Source organism: Rhinichthys klamathensis, unplaced genomic scaffold (assembly GCF_029890125.1).
Source record: "Rhinichthys klamathensis goyatoka isolate OS25496 unplaced genomic scaffold, OSU_Roscu_1.1 h1tg000134l_1, whole genome shotgun sequence".
In the NCBI taxonomy this organism is placed as follows: domain Eukaryota; kingdom Metazoa; phylum Chordata; class Actinopteri; order Cypriniformes; family Leuciscidae; genus Rhinichthys; species Rhinichthys klamathensis.
This window is the reverse complement of record NW_026606669.1, coordinates 1,064,310-1,083,399: the sequence shown is the minus strand read 5'-3', so window position 1 is coordinate 1,083,399 and position 19,090 is coordinate 1,064,310. Positions and strand designations below refer to the sequence as shown.

Below are 19,090 nucleotides of genomic sequence, written 5' to 3'. Positions count from 1 at the left end.
CAGAGAGAGAGAGAGTGAGAGTGAGAAAGAGAGAGACAGTTATTCAGGGGTATTCGTTATGGCCTAAACAAAGAGATCTGGAAGTGCTTGCTTTTCTTTTCATTCCCTCTCCTTTTAGAATAAAGCGACTTCTCACGCACACTCTTCTTCTTCGGAGGTAGTTGCCACAGGCGAAGGGCTGCAGGAGGTGTGCCAGATTCGAACTGGCAATTTGTTTATTTATTGAAGCACTAGAACCTGCACATATGAAAGCTGACCTGTGGATAATGATTTTTGTTGAGTGATTTTAAAAAAGTGGGTTGTAAACCTAGAAAACTGAAATTACAACACAAAATGATTGGATTAAAATGACATTTTAGTAGTAATATTAACAAAAGACTGTCAGTCTGTGCATTAGTGGTGGGAATTTTTCAGTGATGGGTGTCAGGTTACATCGTTAATTAATCATTCATTCAAAAACAATCAATTCAGGAATGAATCACGCAAAGGTCTTTACGAGCGAGTCATTGAATTATTCACTCAACCGATTCTTTCAAAAACACTGATTCTTTCAGGTAAGTCACTGTGGTGTTCATGAGGACAAGTGACTGAAGAATTATATAAAAATTAAAAATATCTTAATTTGTGTTCCGAAGATGAACGAAGGTCTTACGGGGTTGGAACAACATGACGGTGAGTAAATACTGACAGAATTTTCATTTTTGGGTGAACTAACCCTTTAATGGGCAGTGTTACTTAAGTTACTTCATATGACAAAAAACACTGCTTATTTTGTGAAACACCGCTCTCAATAATTGAGGCGAATCACTCCCTTTCGCTTGAAAGAAAGCGTTTTATATTCCTTCCTCTATTGTCCACCTGGCCTTCACGTTTTATCTCTTTAAAATATAGCACTTAATCTTGCGCAAACCTCATGAGGATACACTGCCATGCAAAACACACTGTAGTTAAAATAAACGGAGCACACAGACTTTACCTGTAAAACCGCTCTGAGAAATGATTAAGCATCCTCCAGGAGAAGAGGAGGAGGGAACCCGCTCCACTGCGATTGGTCTCTCTCGGTCTCTTTATTCAGAAAACCTGAATTTCTTAGCGCCGTCAGGCTGTCCTGACTGGCCCTTTTCTCTTATTCATTTTCTTCCTCCCTCTTTCACTCTGTGTTTTGGGATGGGCTTCTTCCTTCCTCCTCCTTTGTTTTCGTGTCACTGTTTGTGCCACAGGCTGTGGAGTGAGGGAACTGGAAGTCTCAGTGCTTGAGGAGCAGTCAGGGGCGATGAATGGACTCTGGGAGCCAGTCTGGCTGAACTCAGATCAGCTTTCTGAGAAGAGTGGCTGTTAGGATGCCAAACAGAGGCTGTGACCACAGAGACATGGCACAGGTATGTCTGAGAAACTACTTGATGTAAATCTTTTTGTGGTCAGTTGACCAATCCATTTCCTTTTGGACATGAGATGACTATATTGTCATCAATGTTTCTCAGTTTCTTTACTTCAAAAGCCTCATCGATGTACACTTTACAGCGCAGACACCTGTATATAGGTCAAACACATTGTTCTTTGTTCAGCCATGTTATTTTACACCACGCTGTAATGTAGCCACCAATGTTGTTTTTGTTTTACACTGAGAGGTTGGGAGTTGGTTTGCCAATTTTTAAAAATATTTTATGATTTAATCCTTCATTGATAGAACCACTATGGCATTTGTGCTCTGCAGTTTTCTATAGTTAAGACAATAATTTGTTATTGTATATACACTGTAAAAAGTGAAACATTGGATTAACCTAATAAAATTGAAGTAACCATTCACAATAAAGATTTTACATTGGCCTAATGTTCAGAAACCATTCAGTTCAAACTAATTTTCTGCATTTCATGCAAACTCTTTTCTGAATTTGTTGTAAATCAATATTTTAAATTGGCTTAAATGGAAAAAAGAAGGTTTTTAACAGACTTGATTTCATGCAAACTCTTTTCTGAATTTGGTGTAAATCATTATTTTAAATTGGCTTAAATAAAAAAAAGTGTTTTTAGCAGACTTGATCTAAATTGAGTTTTCTTCAATCTGAAATATTCATTCCAAATAATACAAAAGGCTTCACAATTGGCATAACATCAATGAGTCAGATCAAACGTTCTTTTAAATATTTATTAAGTCTTGAATGAAAATCACTGTTTTTAAGATTAGACTCTTTTTTGGCAAAACAAACTTACACTTGTAATTCTTAGACAGTTCAAGTAATCAGTTCATTTCAAATTGAATTTCATATATAGCAGTATTAAAATGTGAATATATCATAAGAACAATAATAAGAAAAAAGAACAAATACCTAAAAACAATTGGTCTGGTTCTCTCAGAAATTTTTGTCAGAAGAAATAAATGTAAATCAAATACAAAACATAGATATTGCCACATTCAGTAAACAACAAACAACTACTGAACTACTATTACGATGTAGTTGAGACTGGGGTAAAGGCGTTTCTCCCATCCTGTGTGTGTGTTCATCAAAGTACTGAAATGGAGGCTGTCAGTCATTCATTGACAATGCAGCAGAGTGCAGAGGCGACATAGTTAATTTCAGTTCTTTTGGAAATTTGAGGTTTAGCACATGCAGTCCAAATAAAACTGTTACAGCAGCTGCAGTTGAGGGCACGTTACTGAGGACCTCTGTGCTCTCAATGCTCTCACTGATGAAGATGGCCATTGGTTGCTCCGGCTATCACCTGGCATATCCTGGCGAGACAATACATAGTAATGAATAAAGAGTGCTAACCAAACAGTTGATGGAGTATCTCAGAAAATTAAAATATCACATATAACCAATAAAAACAAGGATTTGTAATACAGAATGTATGCCTTAAGAAAAGCATTTTCATGTTCAGTCAGTAATTGGTTGGAACACTATTTTTTCCACGTCAGTAATTGTTTGGAACACTATTTGTGGAACCACTATGAGTGGTTGGTAGCACTGTTGCCGTCTTTTATTTTTTGGGTACAGATCTCGTAGCCTAGGCTGCCTACAGACGCGTTTTTTTTTTTTTTTTTGACGGCCTGCTTATGGGGCGTGCAGTTAGCGGATCATGAGGATGAATGATCATTTATGTTTGTGCCTGCAATCGCTGATACAACCTTTAAAACAACCTGGGCATTCAGCTGTGCCACATGCAGATTGCCTCCATACTGATGCAGCAATTCAAGCAAAAGGAGGCCAAAATACCAGGTATTTAGTGCATATACGTGAACATAGCTATAAGCTGCAATCAACAGAAGTAGCACAAATAATTGCGTGAAATATATATATATATAATGCATGAGTTACACTTTTTTGTAACTTTTTTTTCTCAAATTACTGAACTTAGACTACATTCTAATTTTTTGTATGTACTGTATGTACAGTATGGAAGTATGTGCGTGGATTGCTGAGCGATGTACGTACCTGAATTTTCTTGATGAGATGGTGAACAGATTCACCAAAGCAGATGAATAAACATTTAAGAACTGATTCCCTCCTTGTGTTGTCCACGACCTGAACAAAATGCATTCATTAAAATAACATGCTCCTTTTTTATCACATACAGTAGAAATACGGTTTGAAAAAGACAAAGTATAATGAAACATGATAAAAAATTTGACCATTCATCATGGAGCATTTTTTTTTATAATGCCATGCCTGCCTGACACATTTAGAACACATTTAGCCTAAAGGTGCAAAAAGCTCACAATGTTAGTGTTAGGGGCATCATGCTCAGTATAAATCACTGTTTTATAAACCATAAACAAGGTTCAAAGTAGCCCCACACTTCGTTGGTAGTATAATTAAGGTTCTAACATTTGAAACAAGGCATTGATAACTTTGTAAGTGTACATATAGTTTATTAAAAAGACTGTTTTTATTGAAACACAGTAAAGTTACCTTGACTTCTCCAATAATCATTTGCTCCTGCCCTGCAATCTGTATTGAACGCAAAAACAACTTACCCGTGTCAGTGAAGACTTGACAGACAACCAAAACTGCCCAAAACTAGGAACCATGCCAACCAAGCAGCAGCTTTCCTAAAATTCAAATCCAAACAGTCATTAATCCGTTTTAGTTTTGCAGTTTCAAAGTGTAAATTTATTTTCCTCACATTAATTTCCGCCTTCGCAAATTTAATACATAAAACATAACGTTATAAAATCTGCGTTCATATTGAAAGCCGGGGGAGAGGCAGTTAGCCTGACTTTAAACTCTGGGCGGGAAACGTTAACGTTAAGTTGTTAGCTAGCTAACTTAAACGTCACTCCCATATTGAGGTGATTCATTTAACGTTAGCAGCTAATTGTCGTTACTCAAAACTCAGTCATGAATACATCGTTTTTTTAACAACATTCATCATTTTTTCCTTTCATAATATCCATTCAATCGGTCTAACGGTATATAATCTTAAGTTCTTGGATTTCCCTGGAAAATCGTTAGCACCTAGCTGTAAAATGGCGCGTTAACGCTACTTACCACTATAATGTCAAAATGAATGTTATAATAACTTCTAATCTGCGTGTCTGTTCATTAAAATGATATGACGTTAATACTTTTCAAGTATTTAAATGCTGAATGGTACCCCCTTACCTGACAAACGTGTCCTGTTCGCTTCGCGTTGTTCAACAGATGACTCTCCGACTTCTGCGCTCGGTCTCTTCTAGAACCTTCTCTCGAGTTTTCACGTGTGCGCATGCGCAAACCATGCTTTATCTAATAAAAGTCGTTTGATCGAATGTATAATTTAAAATTCATTGTAATGTTATAATTTTATATTGTACCAATCTAAGAAAATAGACTGAAAGACACATACAAATCACAAAATGTAATTTTACTTAACAATCTAATAATTTTAGGCTATTGGAATGAAAAAAAAAAAATCAAACGAAAAACACCAATGTTTTACTTTTTACAGTGTAAATAGGCTATATCACATCACGGATATACCACGGATTACTGAATAAAACTCCATTGTTTAGATGTGAAGCCTGTAAATATATCATGGATTCCATTGATTCGTCACAGTACTGGCCTCGTGAACTCTTGTTGTATACAGTATGTGTGTACATTTGAGATTTGACATCACATTTTTATCATATAGCTCTTCTGTGAAGCAGCCTAATGTAGTTCTGTACAGGTTGTAGGCCACTGTTCTCAGTTTTGAAAGGTTTACTCTGTTCCCATGTGATCCCACTTTGAGAATTATGTTTGCTCCAGTGAACTATTAGAAATGTTAATTTTGATACCACAGTACCCTTAATTTGACATCTCTGTCTGCATAATCAAATAAATGGGGGAATCTCATGAAAATATGATGCCTAAATCTGAAAAAAGGAATTAGCAACAGTTTATATACTTTGTAATTATTTAAAAAAAAAAAAAATATTATTCTAATAAAGTAAAAAAAAAAAAAAATAGTACCATTTAAGGTTTTTTTTTGCATTAGAGATTATTTTCATAACTCAAAACATTTCCCCCAAAAATCTCATTATTGTAAGTAATATGTCTAGACTTTTTCTAGTTTTTTTTGTCATCAGTGATTCTCATTAGATTCTCAATACTACATTTATTTTTATTTAAATCAGCATGAATTAAATGCATTTCAATAAATACTATCATAATAAATAAATACATAACAATTTAAGAAATAAATTAATTTGTTTTTACAGTATACCTAGTATTAATAATGAGATATTTTGCGTTACGATAATTAGGAATTGGGAGAAATTTGCTTAATTGTTATGGAAATAATGTCATAATCAGGACTCGATTTGAGGGAGGATGCGAGGGGTATGGCATCCCCCTTGGTAAACCCCCCTAAAAAAAGCTGTAAAACCACCATCTCCCCTTACCATCCCCAGTAGATTAACAGTGTTGTGTATTATGTAAAACGTATCATGCAAATGGGATATTAAACTTCTCTTTGTATGATAATTAACGAACTATAAACAACAGCGATTGACCAAACAGAACTCATTATTGTAGCGAGCTGCGTACGGTAAAGCAAGTTTATGGTCAGTTCAAAATGGCCCAGATGGTGGTTCAAACGCAACTTTTGAAATTCTGTAAAAAGAAGAGAACAGAAGGTATGATATTTCTTTGATTCGTGTTTAAGGATATAACATCTTCTGACATAACACTAGAAAGAATAACGAACAAAGCTAAAGTGTGTTGATTCAGTAAGGGATCGTTGTCAAAGTTGCATTGAATTATTGAAAGTGTAATCACTGAGGTATATGCTAGTGTTGTCACGATACCAAAATTATTGTTTCGATACCGATACCAAGTCAAGAATTGCGATTTCGATACTTTTTCGATACTTTTCCTGAAAAGGGAGAAACACTCTCAAATATCATTGCTGTGCTTTATTTTAAAACTGGGACAACATTCCAATCATAACACACTAATAAATGAACATTTGAACAGCAGATAGGCTATAATAACCATTTGAACAAAATATGAAATATGAAAAATATAAAAAATAAATTAGAGCAATGACATTCAAGGTAAAAAAATAAATAAATTTAGCAGCATTATCTCAGTTATCATAAGAAACATAAGATTTTATCAATATCAATGCCACTGACGATTCTGCTTATCGATCCGATTCTTTAACGATTCTCTTATCGATTCATGATAGCGTTGTGTGGAAAAAAGTAGTCATATGCTTTTTCGGGGGGAAAAAACAAGCGTTTTAATTTGTTTTATGTAATTTATGTAATAAATGAAACCTTATTACAAAGTGTTAACGATTAGTTATACACCGATTCAGACAGATCAGTTGTTTTAACCATTCATTAAAACGAATCGGTTCAAATGAGTCATTAGTTCGCGAATTGGACGTGTCATTATCGGACGTGTGCGCGTTGTGTGATTATCCAGGCGGTTACATCCCACTGTCATCACAGAAAACATTTCATGACTGGATAGTTTTTTCCGTTTATTTAAAGTGTGGTTTATGTCAGCTGAATGTGCGGAACGATTCAGAGAAGATAAGGCAACGTATTTTACCACAATTTACACCCAGCGGTAATTAAAAAAAAAAAAAAAAAAACTCCGAATGCTCCACATGAAACTTTAGTCTCCCGACCTTACCATCGTGTCGAATTATTTTGATTAATATGTGCGAGGGAGAGAGAGAGAGCAAGACAGCGCTTAGTTTTGAGACGGTGAAGCCTTGTTTATACTTTCGCCTGGCTCCGCAGAGAGAGAGAGAGTGCGCGCGCGCGACTGGGGCTCGCTCACTCACTCTCTCTCTCTCTCTCTCTCTCTCTCTCTCTCTCTCTCTCTCTCTCTCTCTCTCTCTCTCTCTCTCTCTCTCTCTCTCTCTCTCTCTCTCTCTCTCTCTCTCTCTCTCTCTCTCTCTCTGCTCGTTCAGTTCACGCGCCCTGTCACACGCGCATGAGGAGAAAAACACAGACGTCCATAGGGAGGCACTGGAAGCGTGCGTTGCACACACCAACATGCAATACTCTGTTACAAATCTGGAACGCGGTCATTCTTAGAAGTATCGTAATCGATACTAATAAATTTAGGTATCGTGAAGTTTTTAATTTCCGAGTATCGCTATACTTTTGAAGTATCGGTGCACCGTGCAACACTAGTATATGCATATGTTAGCTAAATGTATGTGTGTTTATTTATGTATTTATTAGAAAAAAGCTTTTGTCTTTACTCTTTACCATCCACAGAGCCCTAAAAAGTGTGGGCTCAAAAATAATTGTCATTTGGAACTTATTTATAAAGTTATTTTTATTTATTAAAAAAAAAACTTTTGATGATGATTAGACTAAACACTTCAGTGCCCTCCAAAGTCATCATTTAGGTAGTTATTTAGGGAGAGTGTGTGTGTGTGTGTGTGTGTGTGTGTGTGAGAGAGAGAGAGTCTGGTGCTCAATCATACAATACTACAGTCATATAAATGTTTTATGAATAATGCGTATGTACACTTTTATTCTACCACCCCATCCCCTTAGAATTTTTTTTTTACAGTTCGACTTCTGGTCATAATGCTAAATGGGGAAATAAGGAATCTTCCAACATTAAATCATTCCAACATAAAACATTTTTTAAATGTGGGATATGTTCTTGACAGTTTTCATGAAATTCACCAAAATATCTAAATATAATGATCGAATAAGCAGATTCAAAGATATTGATTTGTTACTTAACCTTGGCTTGACGCTGTTTTCCCCTTCATTTCCTAGACTTCCTGTTGGATTAGTTGGCCTGAAACAGTAAATTAGGGATTCTTGTTCACCTCTTGCTGGGATGTCCTGATGGAGCCTCCTAGTTTTAGAATAACCTGTTGTGCCCGTCACAGGCTATTTTAAACTCCTGCTGAGTTCAGAGTTAAAGGGCTTGTCAAACAAAGCAGAAGAGGTCACCATCCATCCATAAACCAACAGTCTTTTATATAGCACTGATTTAGGACCACAGCAGGTACAACTACAAGTGTTGAATGAATGACATTAGTTTGATAGTAAAACCGAATACTAATGGCTGGCACTTGTTAGAATTATAAACAAAGAAAGACAGAAGAGAGCTGAACAGCTTTTAACCATAAATGTTTATAATGTCTCGTACAGAACCAGTTTCAACATTTGTGTTTTCTCGTATCCTTTGGGATGCAGCTGGATAGTGAGACATGAACAGCTCTGGAAAATATCTGTTGTGCTCATGCCGATGGAATTGTTGCTGTGTCAGGTACAGTAGCATTCTGCAGCTGCTAGTGTCCCTCATGAAACAGCTGTTGTTTTTATCATTGATATCATTTTTTCCCCCTTTTGCACATAGCCAATAATAAAAGTGTGTTAAAATCGTGGTTCAGAAAAACAAACAAGGCGTGGTGTTGTGTCAGTGTTGTGTGGGGGCCATGAATGTGTTTCATCTGTCCCAGAGGAAAAGAAATGTGGAACGTTCCGGTCTCGCCCTGTACAGCCTGCCAGCCCTTCGGCCCCCGGATAGTCCTGACTCCATCAGAGCCAGAGAAACGTCCCAGACTGGGCCTGATTTACAGTAACAGTCAGGTTTTGCATAAGTTTGCTCACAAAAGCCTCTGCCCTTATTTGCCAACTGTCAACGTTCTTTTCCCAGGGGAAAACCGCTTCTGTGGACACTGGTGCCGAATACTAAATAGTGTCCACAATGCTGCCCGAACATTCTCCCTTTCTCAAAATTGCAGGGTGGATGCTTTCCCGTCCAGGATCTGAGGCTGAAGTATTTTCACTTCTCTGGTCCACGCTAGTTCTTTTTTTTTTTTTTTTTTTTTTGACACACTGCACATAGATTTATTAGAGTCAGAAGCTAGTAGCTCATTTGTGGGTACAGAAAGCCGAACAGGATGATTGGCCGCCTCAAGCTTGCCCTTCCTTGCCGATCTGGACCACAAGCCTATGGCAGCAGCCAAGCCTTCTTTTGAGCCTTAACCCTGGTGTTGGTGTCCTGGTTAGACACTTGCAATGGCGTTTGACCTCTTTCTCAGGGCCTTTCAGTGCTCATTTTAATTCGATATTAGTTTGCATTTTTAAATTTGTATATTTGTACAACATCATGGACAGGTTGTGTGACATGTACTTATGTACTCATCCTTAAAAACATGAACAAAACTACACTGAATAATATTGGTGTAGGATTTACTTTGAAACAATTTTCACACTCATGAGTTGTGAAGTAAACTTCATAATAATTACAAAGAAGCGGCAAGTAACATTAAATTAAACAATCTTTTTTTTACACTTAAAAAATGCTGGGTTGTTTCAACTTATGTTTGGGTCAAAAATGGACAAATGTAACTGTTTAATTAAAATAAAATAAAACAATTAAATTAAATTTAAACCAACTGTTGGATTTGTCCATATTTGACTAAAATATGAGTTGAAACAACCCAGCATTTATTAGTGTCCAGTTTATATATTGTAATATATTTATATATATTTTGTCAACAGCGTTTTAATTGTCATTATATATTTTTCTCTCTCAGTGACTTATTGACTGCTGAGATCATTAATCTGTCAAAATGTCCTATTCAGCCTGCATGTTAGGCCTATAATTACATTTCAATATTCGATTTTATGGACATTTTTGTTGCTTTTGTATGATGCACAGTTCTGAAATTGTGCTGAGTTGATACTTGATGTGCAATGAAAGTCCTGAAGCAAAACCGGTTGAGAACCACTGCACTACACCCTAATGGCCTTAGAAAGTAAATAGCAGTGCTAGTGTGGTTTAATGTCAAGAATTCAAGTAATTTCCTGGGCTTTCCCTCCGTAGTTTATCGGCCCCCTGTCTGGAGTTATACAAGCTTTTCATAGGTCCCCTGACTCTGTGTTCTTATTGGCTGTCTTTCAACTCTATGTAAGTGTGAGAGCAGCACTTTTTCTTGTGTTTCAGAGCATGTGTCTTTTGTCCAATAGTCCAGTGGTTTGAGATATTTCCTTCGCTCTTTCTTTCTCCTCTTATTCCCGCCCTGTGATCTGAACTTGCACAGTAGTACAATCAGTGCCTAAACGACAGATATCATAGTCCATCCACAAAATGTGTCCAGCTCCTTTGCGAAATTTCAGCCAACAAATAAAGCAGGGAATTGGTTGTCAGACCTTGAGAGCTACTTTTGAGGGTTTCCAGAAATCCCATTTCTTATTCTTGTCTTGTTTCTTTGTCATATCCTGTGTCTGTTAAGCCTGAAATGTTCTCTACGCAAATATGTTAAACGTATATTTCACCCCAAAAAAAATATTCTGTCATTATTTACTTACTTTCATGTTGTTTCAAAGCTTGTACACACAAGTCAATGGTAACCAAAGCGGTTTGCTTACCAACATCCTTCAGCTATCTTTTATGTTCTACAGAGGAGAAAAAAAGTCATACAGGTTTGGAACAACATGATGGTTAGTAACTGATGGCAGGATTAAAATTTTTGGGGTTGAATTATCCCTGTAACAAATGATTTCACAAACTTGATTTCACACCTTGTCGTATTTCCAAATGTGTTATAGTACACAATTCTCAAAAACTTTGAAAATGTCTTTTCTCATTCTGCTTATTAAATAAATACAATAGCATACACTCCTTTACTGTCAACATGTTTACAGCTTAACTGAATAATAACACATTTGGTTTAATTTCACAGGTAATTGAAGCAAAAGGCTTTTTTTTTTTTTACTTTTAGCCTTTATTGTAACTACATCAACTGCAAAAAGCATATTTCTCCGTTGACGGCCATTGAGAAGCCATAAAATGTTCATATAATGACAGTAAATGTATTTAAAAGTTCCCCTACTTTATGGAGGACTTGTAAGATCAAGGTATGCTTTATTTTTTGCCTTCTACAAATGGCACCCTAAACACGTGCGGTCATCCTACAAGTCTGCACTTTTGTGACGTAATGCTGCAGGCAAAAGTGCGCATCAAGGGCACATATCAACCCTCGTGAGCACCCTTCTGAAACCTAAAAACAAATAAGACACCCTACGGTGTTCTCAGACTTCACGATCGTGCAAACACGGCGGCCATTGTAAGTCCACAAGACCGTAAGTGCATATGAATTGTGCCATTTGGGACAGGGCCCAGCCGAGCATGCAAGCCATCCAGAGTACACTCCACTGACAGTGAATGCGGATGGACTCATTCGGCGCACTACCTAAAAGACAGTTGTTTTTAAGCGGGGACACAAAAATCGTTCTGCATGCAAGCCAGAGCAGAATGCAAACAATGGAAGTATACTATAGGCTTTAAAAGCATGAAATAAACTGGTTGTCACAACAGGTTAGTGTAGTTGCTACTAGTGAAGGGCTTGAAACTGTGCGCATTGTTGTGGTGCCATCAACCAGTCAGTGTTGTCATGATGTCATTTTCCTATCTTTCTGGTCTAAGTGTATTTTTCCACCTTATAATTACACACACACTAGACTTTTGAATATTTATGTAAAGATTATTTGCGCAATGTGATTTTTGTTTTAAAATTTGGTCTTAATAACTGACACGCAAGTTTTCTAGAAAGCCTAGAGGCCATCCTCTGAAAACAATGTGTCTGTCAGACTCGTTTATTCCACAAGAATAACACATCTTTCTGACACCGTCTCTCCAAAACCGTTTCTAACACTCCTGGCATGGTAACAATGGTCGCACCAAGATTCCAAGAAGTCATGCCCTTCTAGCGACTCACCGCACCTTCACCTTCCTGTGACGCAACAGTCTACCTCACATGCAGACTGACAATAAAGATGCAAAAACATGCGCTAACAGGTTTTCATCAACTTCAAATAACCCCTCCAGCTCACCAGGGACTTCATTTGTCTAGAGGAATTGCACTTGTTATTCAGAGCTGTTGGTGCAGGTGTTGTTGGCTTGTGGGTTTGTGAAACGGATACCCCATTTTCTCCCTTCTCTTTGTTTCTCTCACAGCAAAGCAGATTTATTTAAACGGAGCAGTGGGATAATGCCAACAATGCAAACTGATCTTGAGTCAGAGCTTCTCCTCTGCATGGGAACACACCGATAAAGGATCTGGTTTCACTCTCACCTCCTTTGTTCTGTTTGAGGTCGCTCAGTTCTGGCTGAACTCAGAGTGTGTGTTTTTGGATTGTTTTTGTTTTGTCAAGTACTGCATAGTATTGGATGTTTCATTTCAGATTTCTTTAATGCGTATGCGTATAGTTGTTGTCTAGGGTTGTCAAGTTGTAATTTTTAGATTCGGCACAACGAGGAATAACACATTGGTGCGGTTAAAAGGATAGTTCACTCAAAAATAAAAATTCTGTCCTTGTTTACTCACGATCATGTCTTTTGACGGAATGTCCAAGCTGCTGTTTTCATACAATTAAAGTGAATTGTGCTGGCTGTACAGCAATATTTTCAGTCTGTCCTCAGAACACTTGGAGTTTACTACATGAGCCGAATGGACTTTTATGATTCTTCTGTGGAGCTTTTATTGTCCTATTTTGGTCCCCATCCACTCAGTGTATGGAAAAGAGCAGGGTGAACATTTTTCAAAACTTCTCCTTTTGTGTTGCCCAAATAAAGTGCATCATATGGATTTAAGTGAGTAAATGATAGCAGAAGTATTTTGGGCAAATAGAGCAGTGAGCGGTCAAACTCATATGTCTGTCCTCTGCCTAGAAGTGAACACATGTGGGAGTTTCACAGGACTCCGCAATGTTCCAGAGAGGCTAGATGCACTTCCTGCACCTGCTAGTTGGTTCATCAATGTGATCGTGTCCTTTCAACAACATTCTGCCGTTGTGGTTTAATGCGGTTATGGCTAGTAGGATTCATATGATCGACAGGTGTGTTTTGGATAAGCCATAGGCTAGAGTCTGTCAAGTGTATAAATAATACACAAATAAATAAATAATGCCCTGACATTGAATTTGATGCAACAAGCACATAAAAAAAATACATTTTCCGTTAAAGTCAAATTTTAGTAGCATTTTACGTCAAAGTAGAATTTGAATAGCATGCACTGCTAATGGCGATCGGTCTGCGCACTGCTACATGAAGTCGAACACAACACACTTTATAACTTTACCAGTTTATTTAGAAGGCAGAACTTATTCCGTCACATTGCGCATTGCAGTTTCTCCCGTTCATAGTAATATGAGTGAACTGTCTTTGGTGTGGTCCTGACCTGAGATAAATGGTAATGCTAACAGAAAACTTTCACAAAGTTATTTAGACATTAGTGGGGGTAATTATAATCAATTGATAAATTATGTAATAGGTGCATTGTCATGCATTCTTCATCCTTAAGTATATAGTGCTATGATGGAGGTATCGTATGTTGTGTGCAGTACATGTGTATGGTGCTCAATTCTCTTAGGAGGAGGGATTGATAACACTTGTGCCTCTAAATCACTGCTTGTTTGCTGTTTCCACACTCTCAGAGCCATGTGTCATTATGGTCTTACAAACTGTCACGTCATCACGCAACTGGTGGAATACAACAAAACAAATACAAGAATAACATGCAGCTTGGAAGACTCAAGTAAGAATCTTGGGCTATGTTTAGGCTTCGTGCAAACAACCAGCACTGAGTCGTATAAACATGGAAAAACACTGACTAGTCTTATGCTCAGGTCTTGTTGCATACAGGGTGTTACAGGAGTGTACATCTTGCTGTGAAGTGTTTCATGGTGCATTAAGTGACTTGCATTTAGCATCAGTACTCATAAGTGAAGTATGTAGTGCTGAGTGTGTTTTGGAAAAGCTCAAGGATGACCTGTGTACTTTTTGAGTCTTTGTTTCATTTCATTCTTATCATGTCTGTGCTTTTTTCCCCACTTCTCTGCTGTAACAGGGAAATTGGAGAGATTTAAAGTTATAAATCATGCATAAGTGATTCTCTTTCTGACTTTGTCAGGTGTGCAAACTTGCAGTTTTAGTGAAATTAAATTAAATTACATCATTGCTTTTTTGATCGGTTAACAGAAGTTCCAAGATTAATTTTGAGGATTTATTTTCTATAACTCATGGCTATTATATTATATTATATTATATTATATTATATTATATTATATTATATTATATTATATTATATTATATTATATTATATTATATTATATTATTAAGCATATATTATTAAGCATATATTATTAAGCATATATTATATAACATATACTATTAAAAATGTGTATATACTATAATGTAGAAAAAAACCCTAATAAAAATAAATCTTACGAGTGAATTTGGGCATCACAGTATAAAAATCCATATTCATTTTGAGATTTGCTGAAGAATACATGTAATATTGTAAGGTTTTCGGTTTTTTTTACCGTTATGTCACACTTATGACACAATTGTGTTAAGTTAATTTAAACGTAAAGATATGGTAAATGAGCACGTACAGTTAAATAGTTAATTTCAAGTGATACACAGTATACCAATTTGGTACTGATATGTTGTGCATCCCTTGTATAGCTTGTTAGATATATCTTGTATATCAGGATCTCAGATGCTTTACTCAACCCAACATTTTCGTTTTCAGTTTTCAGTTTCAAGTCAGGCCAGACAGATTTGTAAGTCTAATATATCCCTGACTCTGATGATTGAGAGGTCCGTGTTGATCTTCCAAGGTTTCCTGCATTTTATGGTGAATGATTCATTTTCAGAACCCATGCCATTTTCCTCACCGTTTCAAAAATGCAGTTTCAAAAATTTCACAAGCTCTCTGATTGACAGGTCCTGGAAACCATTGCCCTTCTCTTCTCCAAACAGTTGGTAGTAATAAGCGAAGGCAGTTTAAATCTCGGAGAGTTTGCGCTCTAAAGGTGGGAATGGAAGTTCCTCTGAGAAGAACACTCCATAGGAGGCCTTTGATTTGACCCTCACAGTCTCAACGAGCTGCTGTTGCCGGGACAGCACTGTGTAATATGCACCAACAACTTAATTGTGTGTGTGCTTAAGTTGCCATAGGCAGCGTTGTTGCATTGTTCCTGCTCCTTTCTCACGCTCCATGTCCTGGGAGGTTCTGTTGTCATGGGCTGGGTTATAGTCTGGCCACTGGGAATGAGGTCCCTCGCCTCATGAACGTGGACTCTGCAAATCCAGACGTCAAGAACTATCCCTAACATCTTTCCTCACCTAGACAGCTCCCTTGGATTAATAACATCTGAGGTCACCCCACATGTGTCATTATATTAGACGACTCCCTGGAATACTTTTTTCTGTTTGGTTGATTGTTGTATTATGATGACTGATAAACTGTAATATTGATCAAATTGCTATGTAGATGTAGTTTCATGTCTCTCATCTCTGCACGGTCATCAGTATTTGATTGATTTGGTAAATTTGGCCAATTAAAAGCATATATACAGTATAGTTAAAACGGATGTGTCATGTAGGACAGTGTAGCTTGAGAAAGCAAAGAAGCCTGTCCTATATTCCAATCCATTAAGGGCCCATGATCTAATTGGAAATCCAATGAAATCGACTGTTTGATTTTGAAAGGAAGATGGTGGAATGAATGAACTCTGAATGAATGATGTGGTCTGCTGTGCTCTGTATGTGATGAGGCCATCGTGAGCTTCACTCTGTAAGATTTAACCATATACTTTAAGATAATCAATGAGATTTTAATCAGCTCAACTTGAGCTGAATTGTGTCATTTCTGAACCACCAGCGTCAACAAATGCAACTGCAAATATAATGACTTTAAATCATGCAGGTGTCACCCTGTACTACCCCATTTGGCCATTGGTCATACAAAAAAGTATTCCAACCAATGGCAATTCATGCCGGGATACTCATCAGCCTGCAGATGACTTAATGATAGTCATCTCTGCACATGGAGCTGAGATAGGAGAAAGTATTTTATCCCAAAAAAAAGACACAATTCCACTTTTACATTTGAAAACATTGGCTGTGCCGATGAAAGAAATGGCATCACAGCGTAGACAAAACATTTTGTTTTGCCGGAGGTCAGCTGATTAACTGAAAGTCCTTTCAGACATGAACTCCTAAATGGATTGCTTTGATATATTTTTTTAAGGAACCAGATTTTTAACAGGAAATAAAAACACAAACACCGCATGCCCCAATTGAGAACACGCGATCCTAGCAGACAAGTTGTCGCGCCATGTGATTGACCCACACAAGGTTTGAAGGTCATGTTAAACACACGTGTCATGTCAAGGATTTGTGACCCTGGACACCTCAGGATGTTCATGCTACATGGTCTTTTAAAATTTCTAGCAAGTGATACGTTTCCTCCTTATATGACTGCTGTGATGTACTGTGAAACTAAGTGCATGAAGTCACAGAACTTGTAGGTTCTAAAACATGAACCTCTGAAGATAAGGCTTTCTGCAGCAGGGTGCAACATAGAGCCTGTAACTGTTTTCCATTTTCAGTAGATGAACAGTAAGAAGAGGTTTAAACTCTGACCCTGTTATAGTTATTTTTATTGTAATAAAAATGAAATAAACAGTTTCTAAAATAAAAAAGCAGCTACTGTAGAATGGTAACTAATAAAATTACTATATACAAAACATGTAGGTGTGTGCATGTAGCCTAACCTCTCTCTATCAATTTATCTTTTTTAAAGAGGGGGAAACGGATATTTGATGCGTTTAAAACGACCTAGTTTGCATTCAGTATTAATTCGTAGATGATAGTATACTTTATTGATGATCACATCTAATATTTCTCACAGCAAAAACATTGGAATGTGAATTAATGGAAGGAGGTGTTATCAATAACCTTCCAAAGATCAAACAAAATGTTGTATTTAGTGTTGTACTGTGCGATTGCTGTTTTATTGATGTTTATCGCAAAATTTGGGAAGCAATTAATTACATTTTTCTGTATTTATTTTATTTATAATAATAGTTGATTGAATATATCTAATGGTTCTTAAAGTAGAAAAGATTTGTGCCTCTGCTGCTTTAAAAAGGGTAATGGGATGTGGAAATTGTGAGGCTGAAAATTGCTTTGCAAGAATTCAATATTAGTCCGCTAATTTCCTGAAGAAACTAAAGGCGGTGCCTGTATTTCTTATATAAATGTTGACTTTTTACATACAGCTTCCGTTTGGGAACACGCGCACGGGCCGTTGTGTAAATTTCAGTGCCCGGTGTGTTTTCTTGAGTGCCTTTGTATGTATAGCTGTGCCGAGTTGTCAGAATCGTGGTGGGGGGCGGCTGTGAGTGATCTCCGACTGCTTTTGTAATTATAATGCGTTTTGTGTCGATTCCCGACAAACGGTCTTCCTACCCCTTTGTCTCTGCGAGAGCCTCTTGACAGAGTTCATATCCATTATGAGAATATCATAAGCCTCTTCTCAGCCCTCACAAAGCATCGTGACAGACTCCTGTCGTCTTGCTCATGCTGTGGAAATCTTCATCTGCTGAAGTGCAAGAAATCGAAGAACGGACGCTCTGTCATTCAGTCACTTTGTTCCACAATGGCCTCATTCAGGAAAGGCCTTCGACAAAACAGTGTCAAACTAAATTAGAGAGAGAAAAGTGTGAGGGAGAGAGATAGAGGGGTAGCGGTCACTAGAGCTACTGGTCCCGCGCCAACTGCCCCGACCGTCTACCTCCCAAAGAGAGTTGACACACTGAAAAGCCCCGAGGGAGGCTGCCGTCACCCAGGAAACAGCAGAGACTACAGGCGGAGACACAGAGGACGGGCTTGAGGAGTTCGGCTGAATTGTCCGTTGTTGTGGGCAGCAGGCGGTGATTTGTGGTCACAGCAGACTGTGAACCAAGCCAAAATGGCGTAGACAAAACAGAGAATAAAAGACGCTCTTTGTTAGGCTACAATATAAAGTAATAGAACAAAAAACATTTGATCAACCGACGATCATTTGGATTATTCTGGTTGTAACTCTTAATACTTGCCAGTGTTTTTTTTAGGTCAGTCTTTGTATCTGCCACTCTGAAAAAAAAAAGAAAGTAGCCTAGATTCAATTTGTTACTCAGAAATTGATAGTGAATTTCACAAATAATTACAACAGCAAGTAACACATTGAATTAAACATGACATTTTGAAAGAGGAAGACTGGAATGGTCTTTTCTTGTAAACTGTTTTCAAATAATCTTTACAATAAGGTCTTATTTGTTAACATTATTAACTTACATGAAGTAACAATGAGCAATACATTTGTTATAGTATTTATTCACCTTTGTTAATATTAGTTAATACAAATATAACTGTTCATTGTTTGCTCATGTTAGTTCACAGTGCATTGACTTAATAAATACAACTTTTGATTTTAATAATGTATTAGTAAATGTTGATAGAAACATTAACTAAGATTAATACATGATGTAGAAGTATTGTTCATTCTTAGGTCATGTTAATTATTAACTAATGTTAATAAATTAGACCTTATTGTAAAGTGCCACCAAATCATTTGTTGCATGCTCATATCTTCCAGGACTTCAGATAAAATGTATATTTTTATTTTTAGATTCTGATAGTTGTATACTATAAATCCTCATCATATTAGTATAAAATCCCACTCCCAATTACCTAATGGGTCCTTTACTGCCCCTCACTTGCATTTCCAGATGTATACAGCAGAGAGCGCCCTGTGTCAAGAACTCACACTATTTCAAAGGTTGATTCACTGAAAT

At 37.1% G+C, this 19,090-nt stretch overlaps 1 protein-coding gene across 4 annotated transcripts in view; it reads left to right on the top strand.

The window, feature by feature from the left end:
• arhgef4 (Rho guanine nucleotide exchange factor (GEF) 4) overlaps nucleotides 1-19,090 on the top strand; it is an 89,306-nt gene that overhangs the window by 9,870 nt on the left and 60,346 nt on the right. Inside the window, exon 1 of one of the 4 annotated variants that reach the window (XM_056257009.1) lies at nucleotides 1,296-1,379. The exons of the other annotated variants lie outside the window; for them this stretch is intronic. Coding sequence (XP_056112984.1) covers nucleotides 1,341-1,379 — 39 coding nt within the window. The 5' untranslated portion in view covers nucleotides 1,296-1,340. Of the gene's footprint in view, nucleotides 1-1,295; nucleotides 1,380-19,090 lie in introns of those variants that run through there. 4 annotated transcript variants of the gene reach the window in all.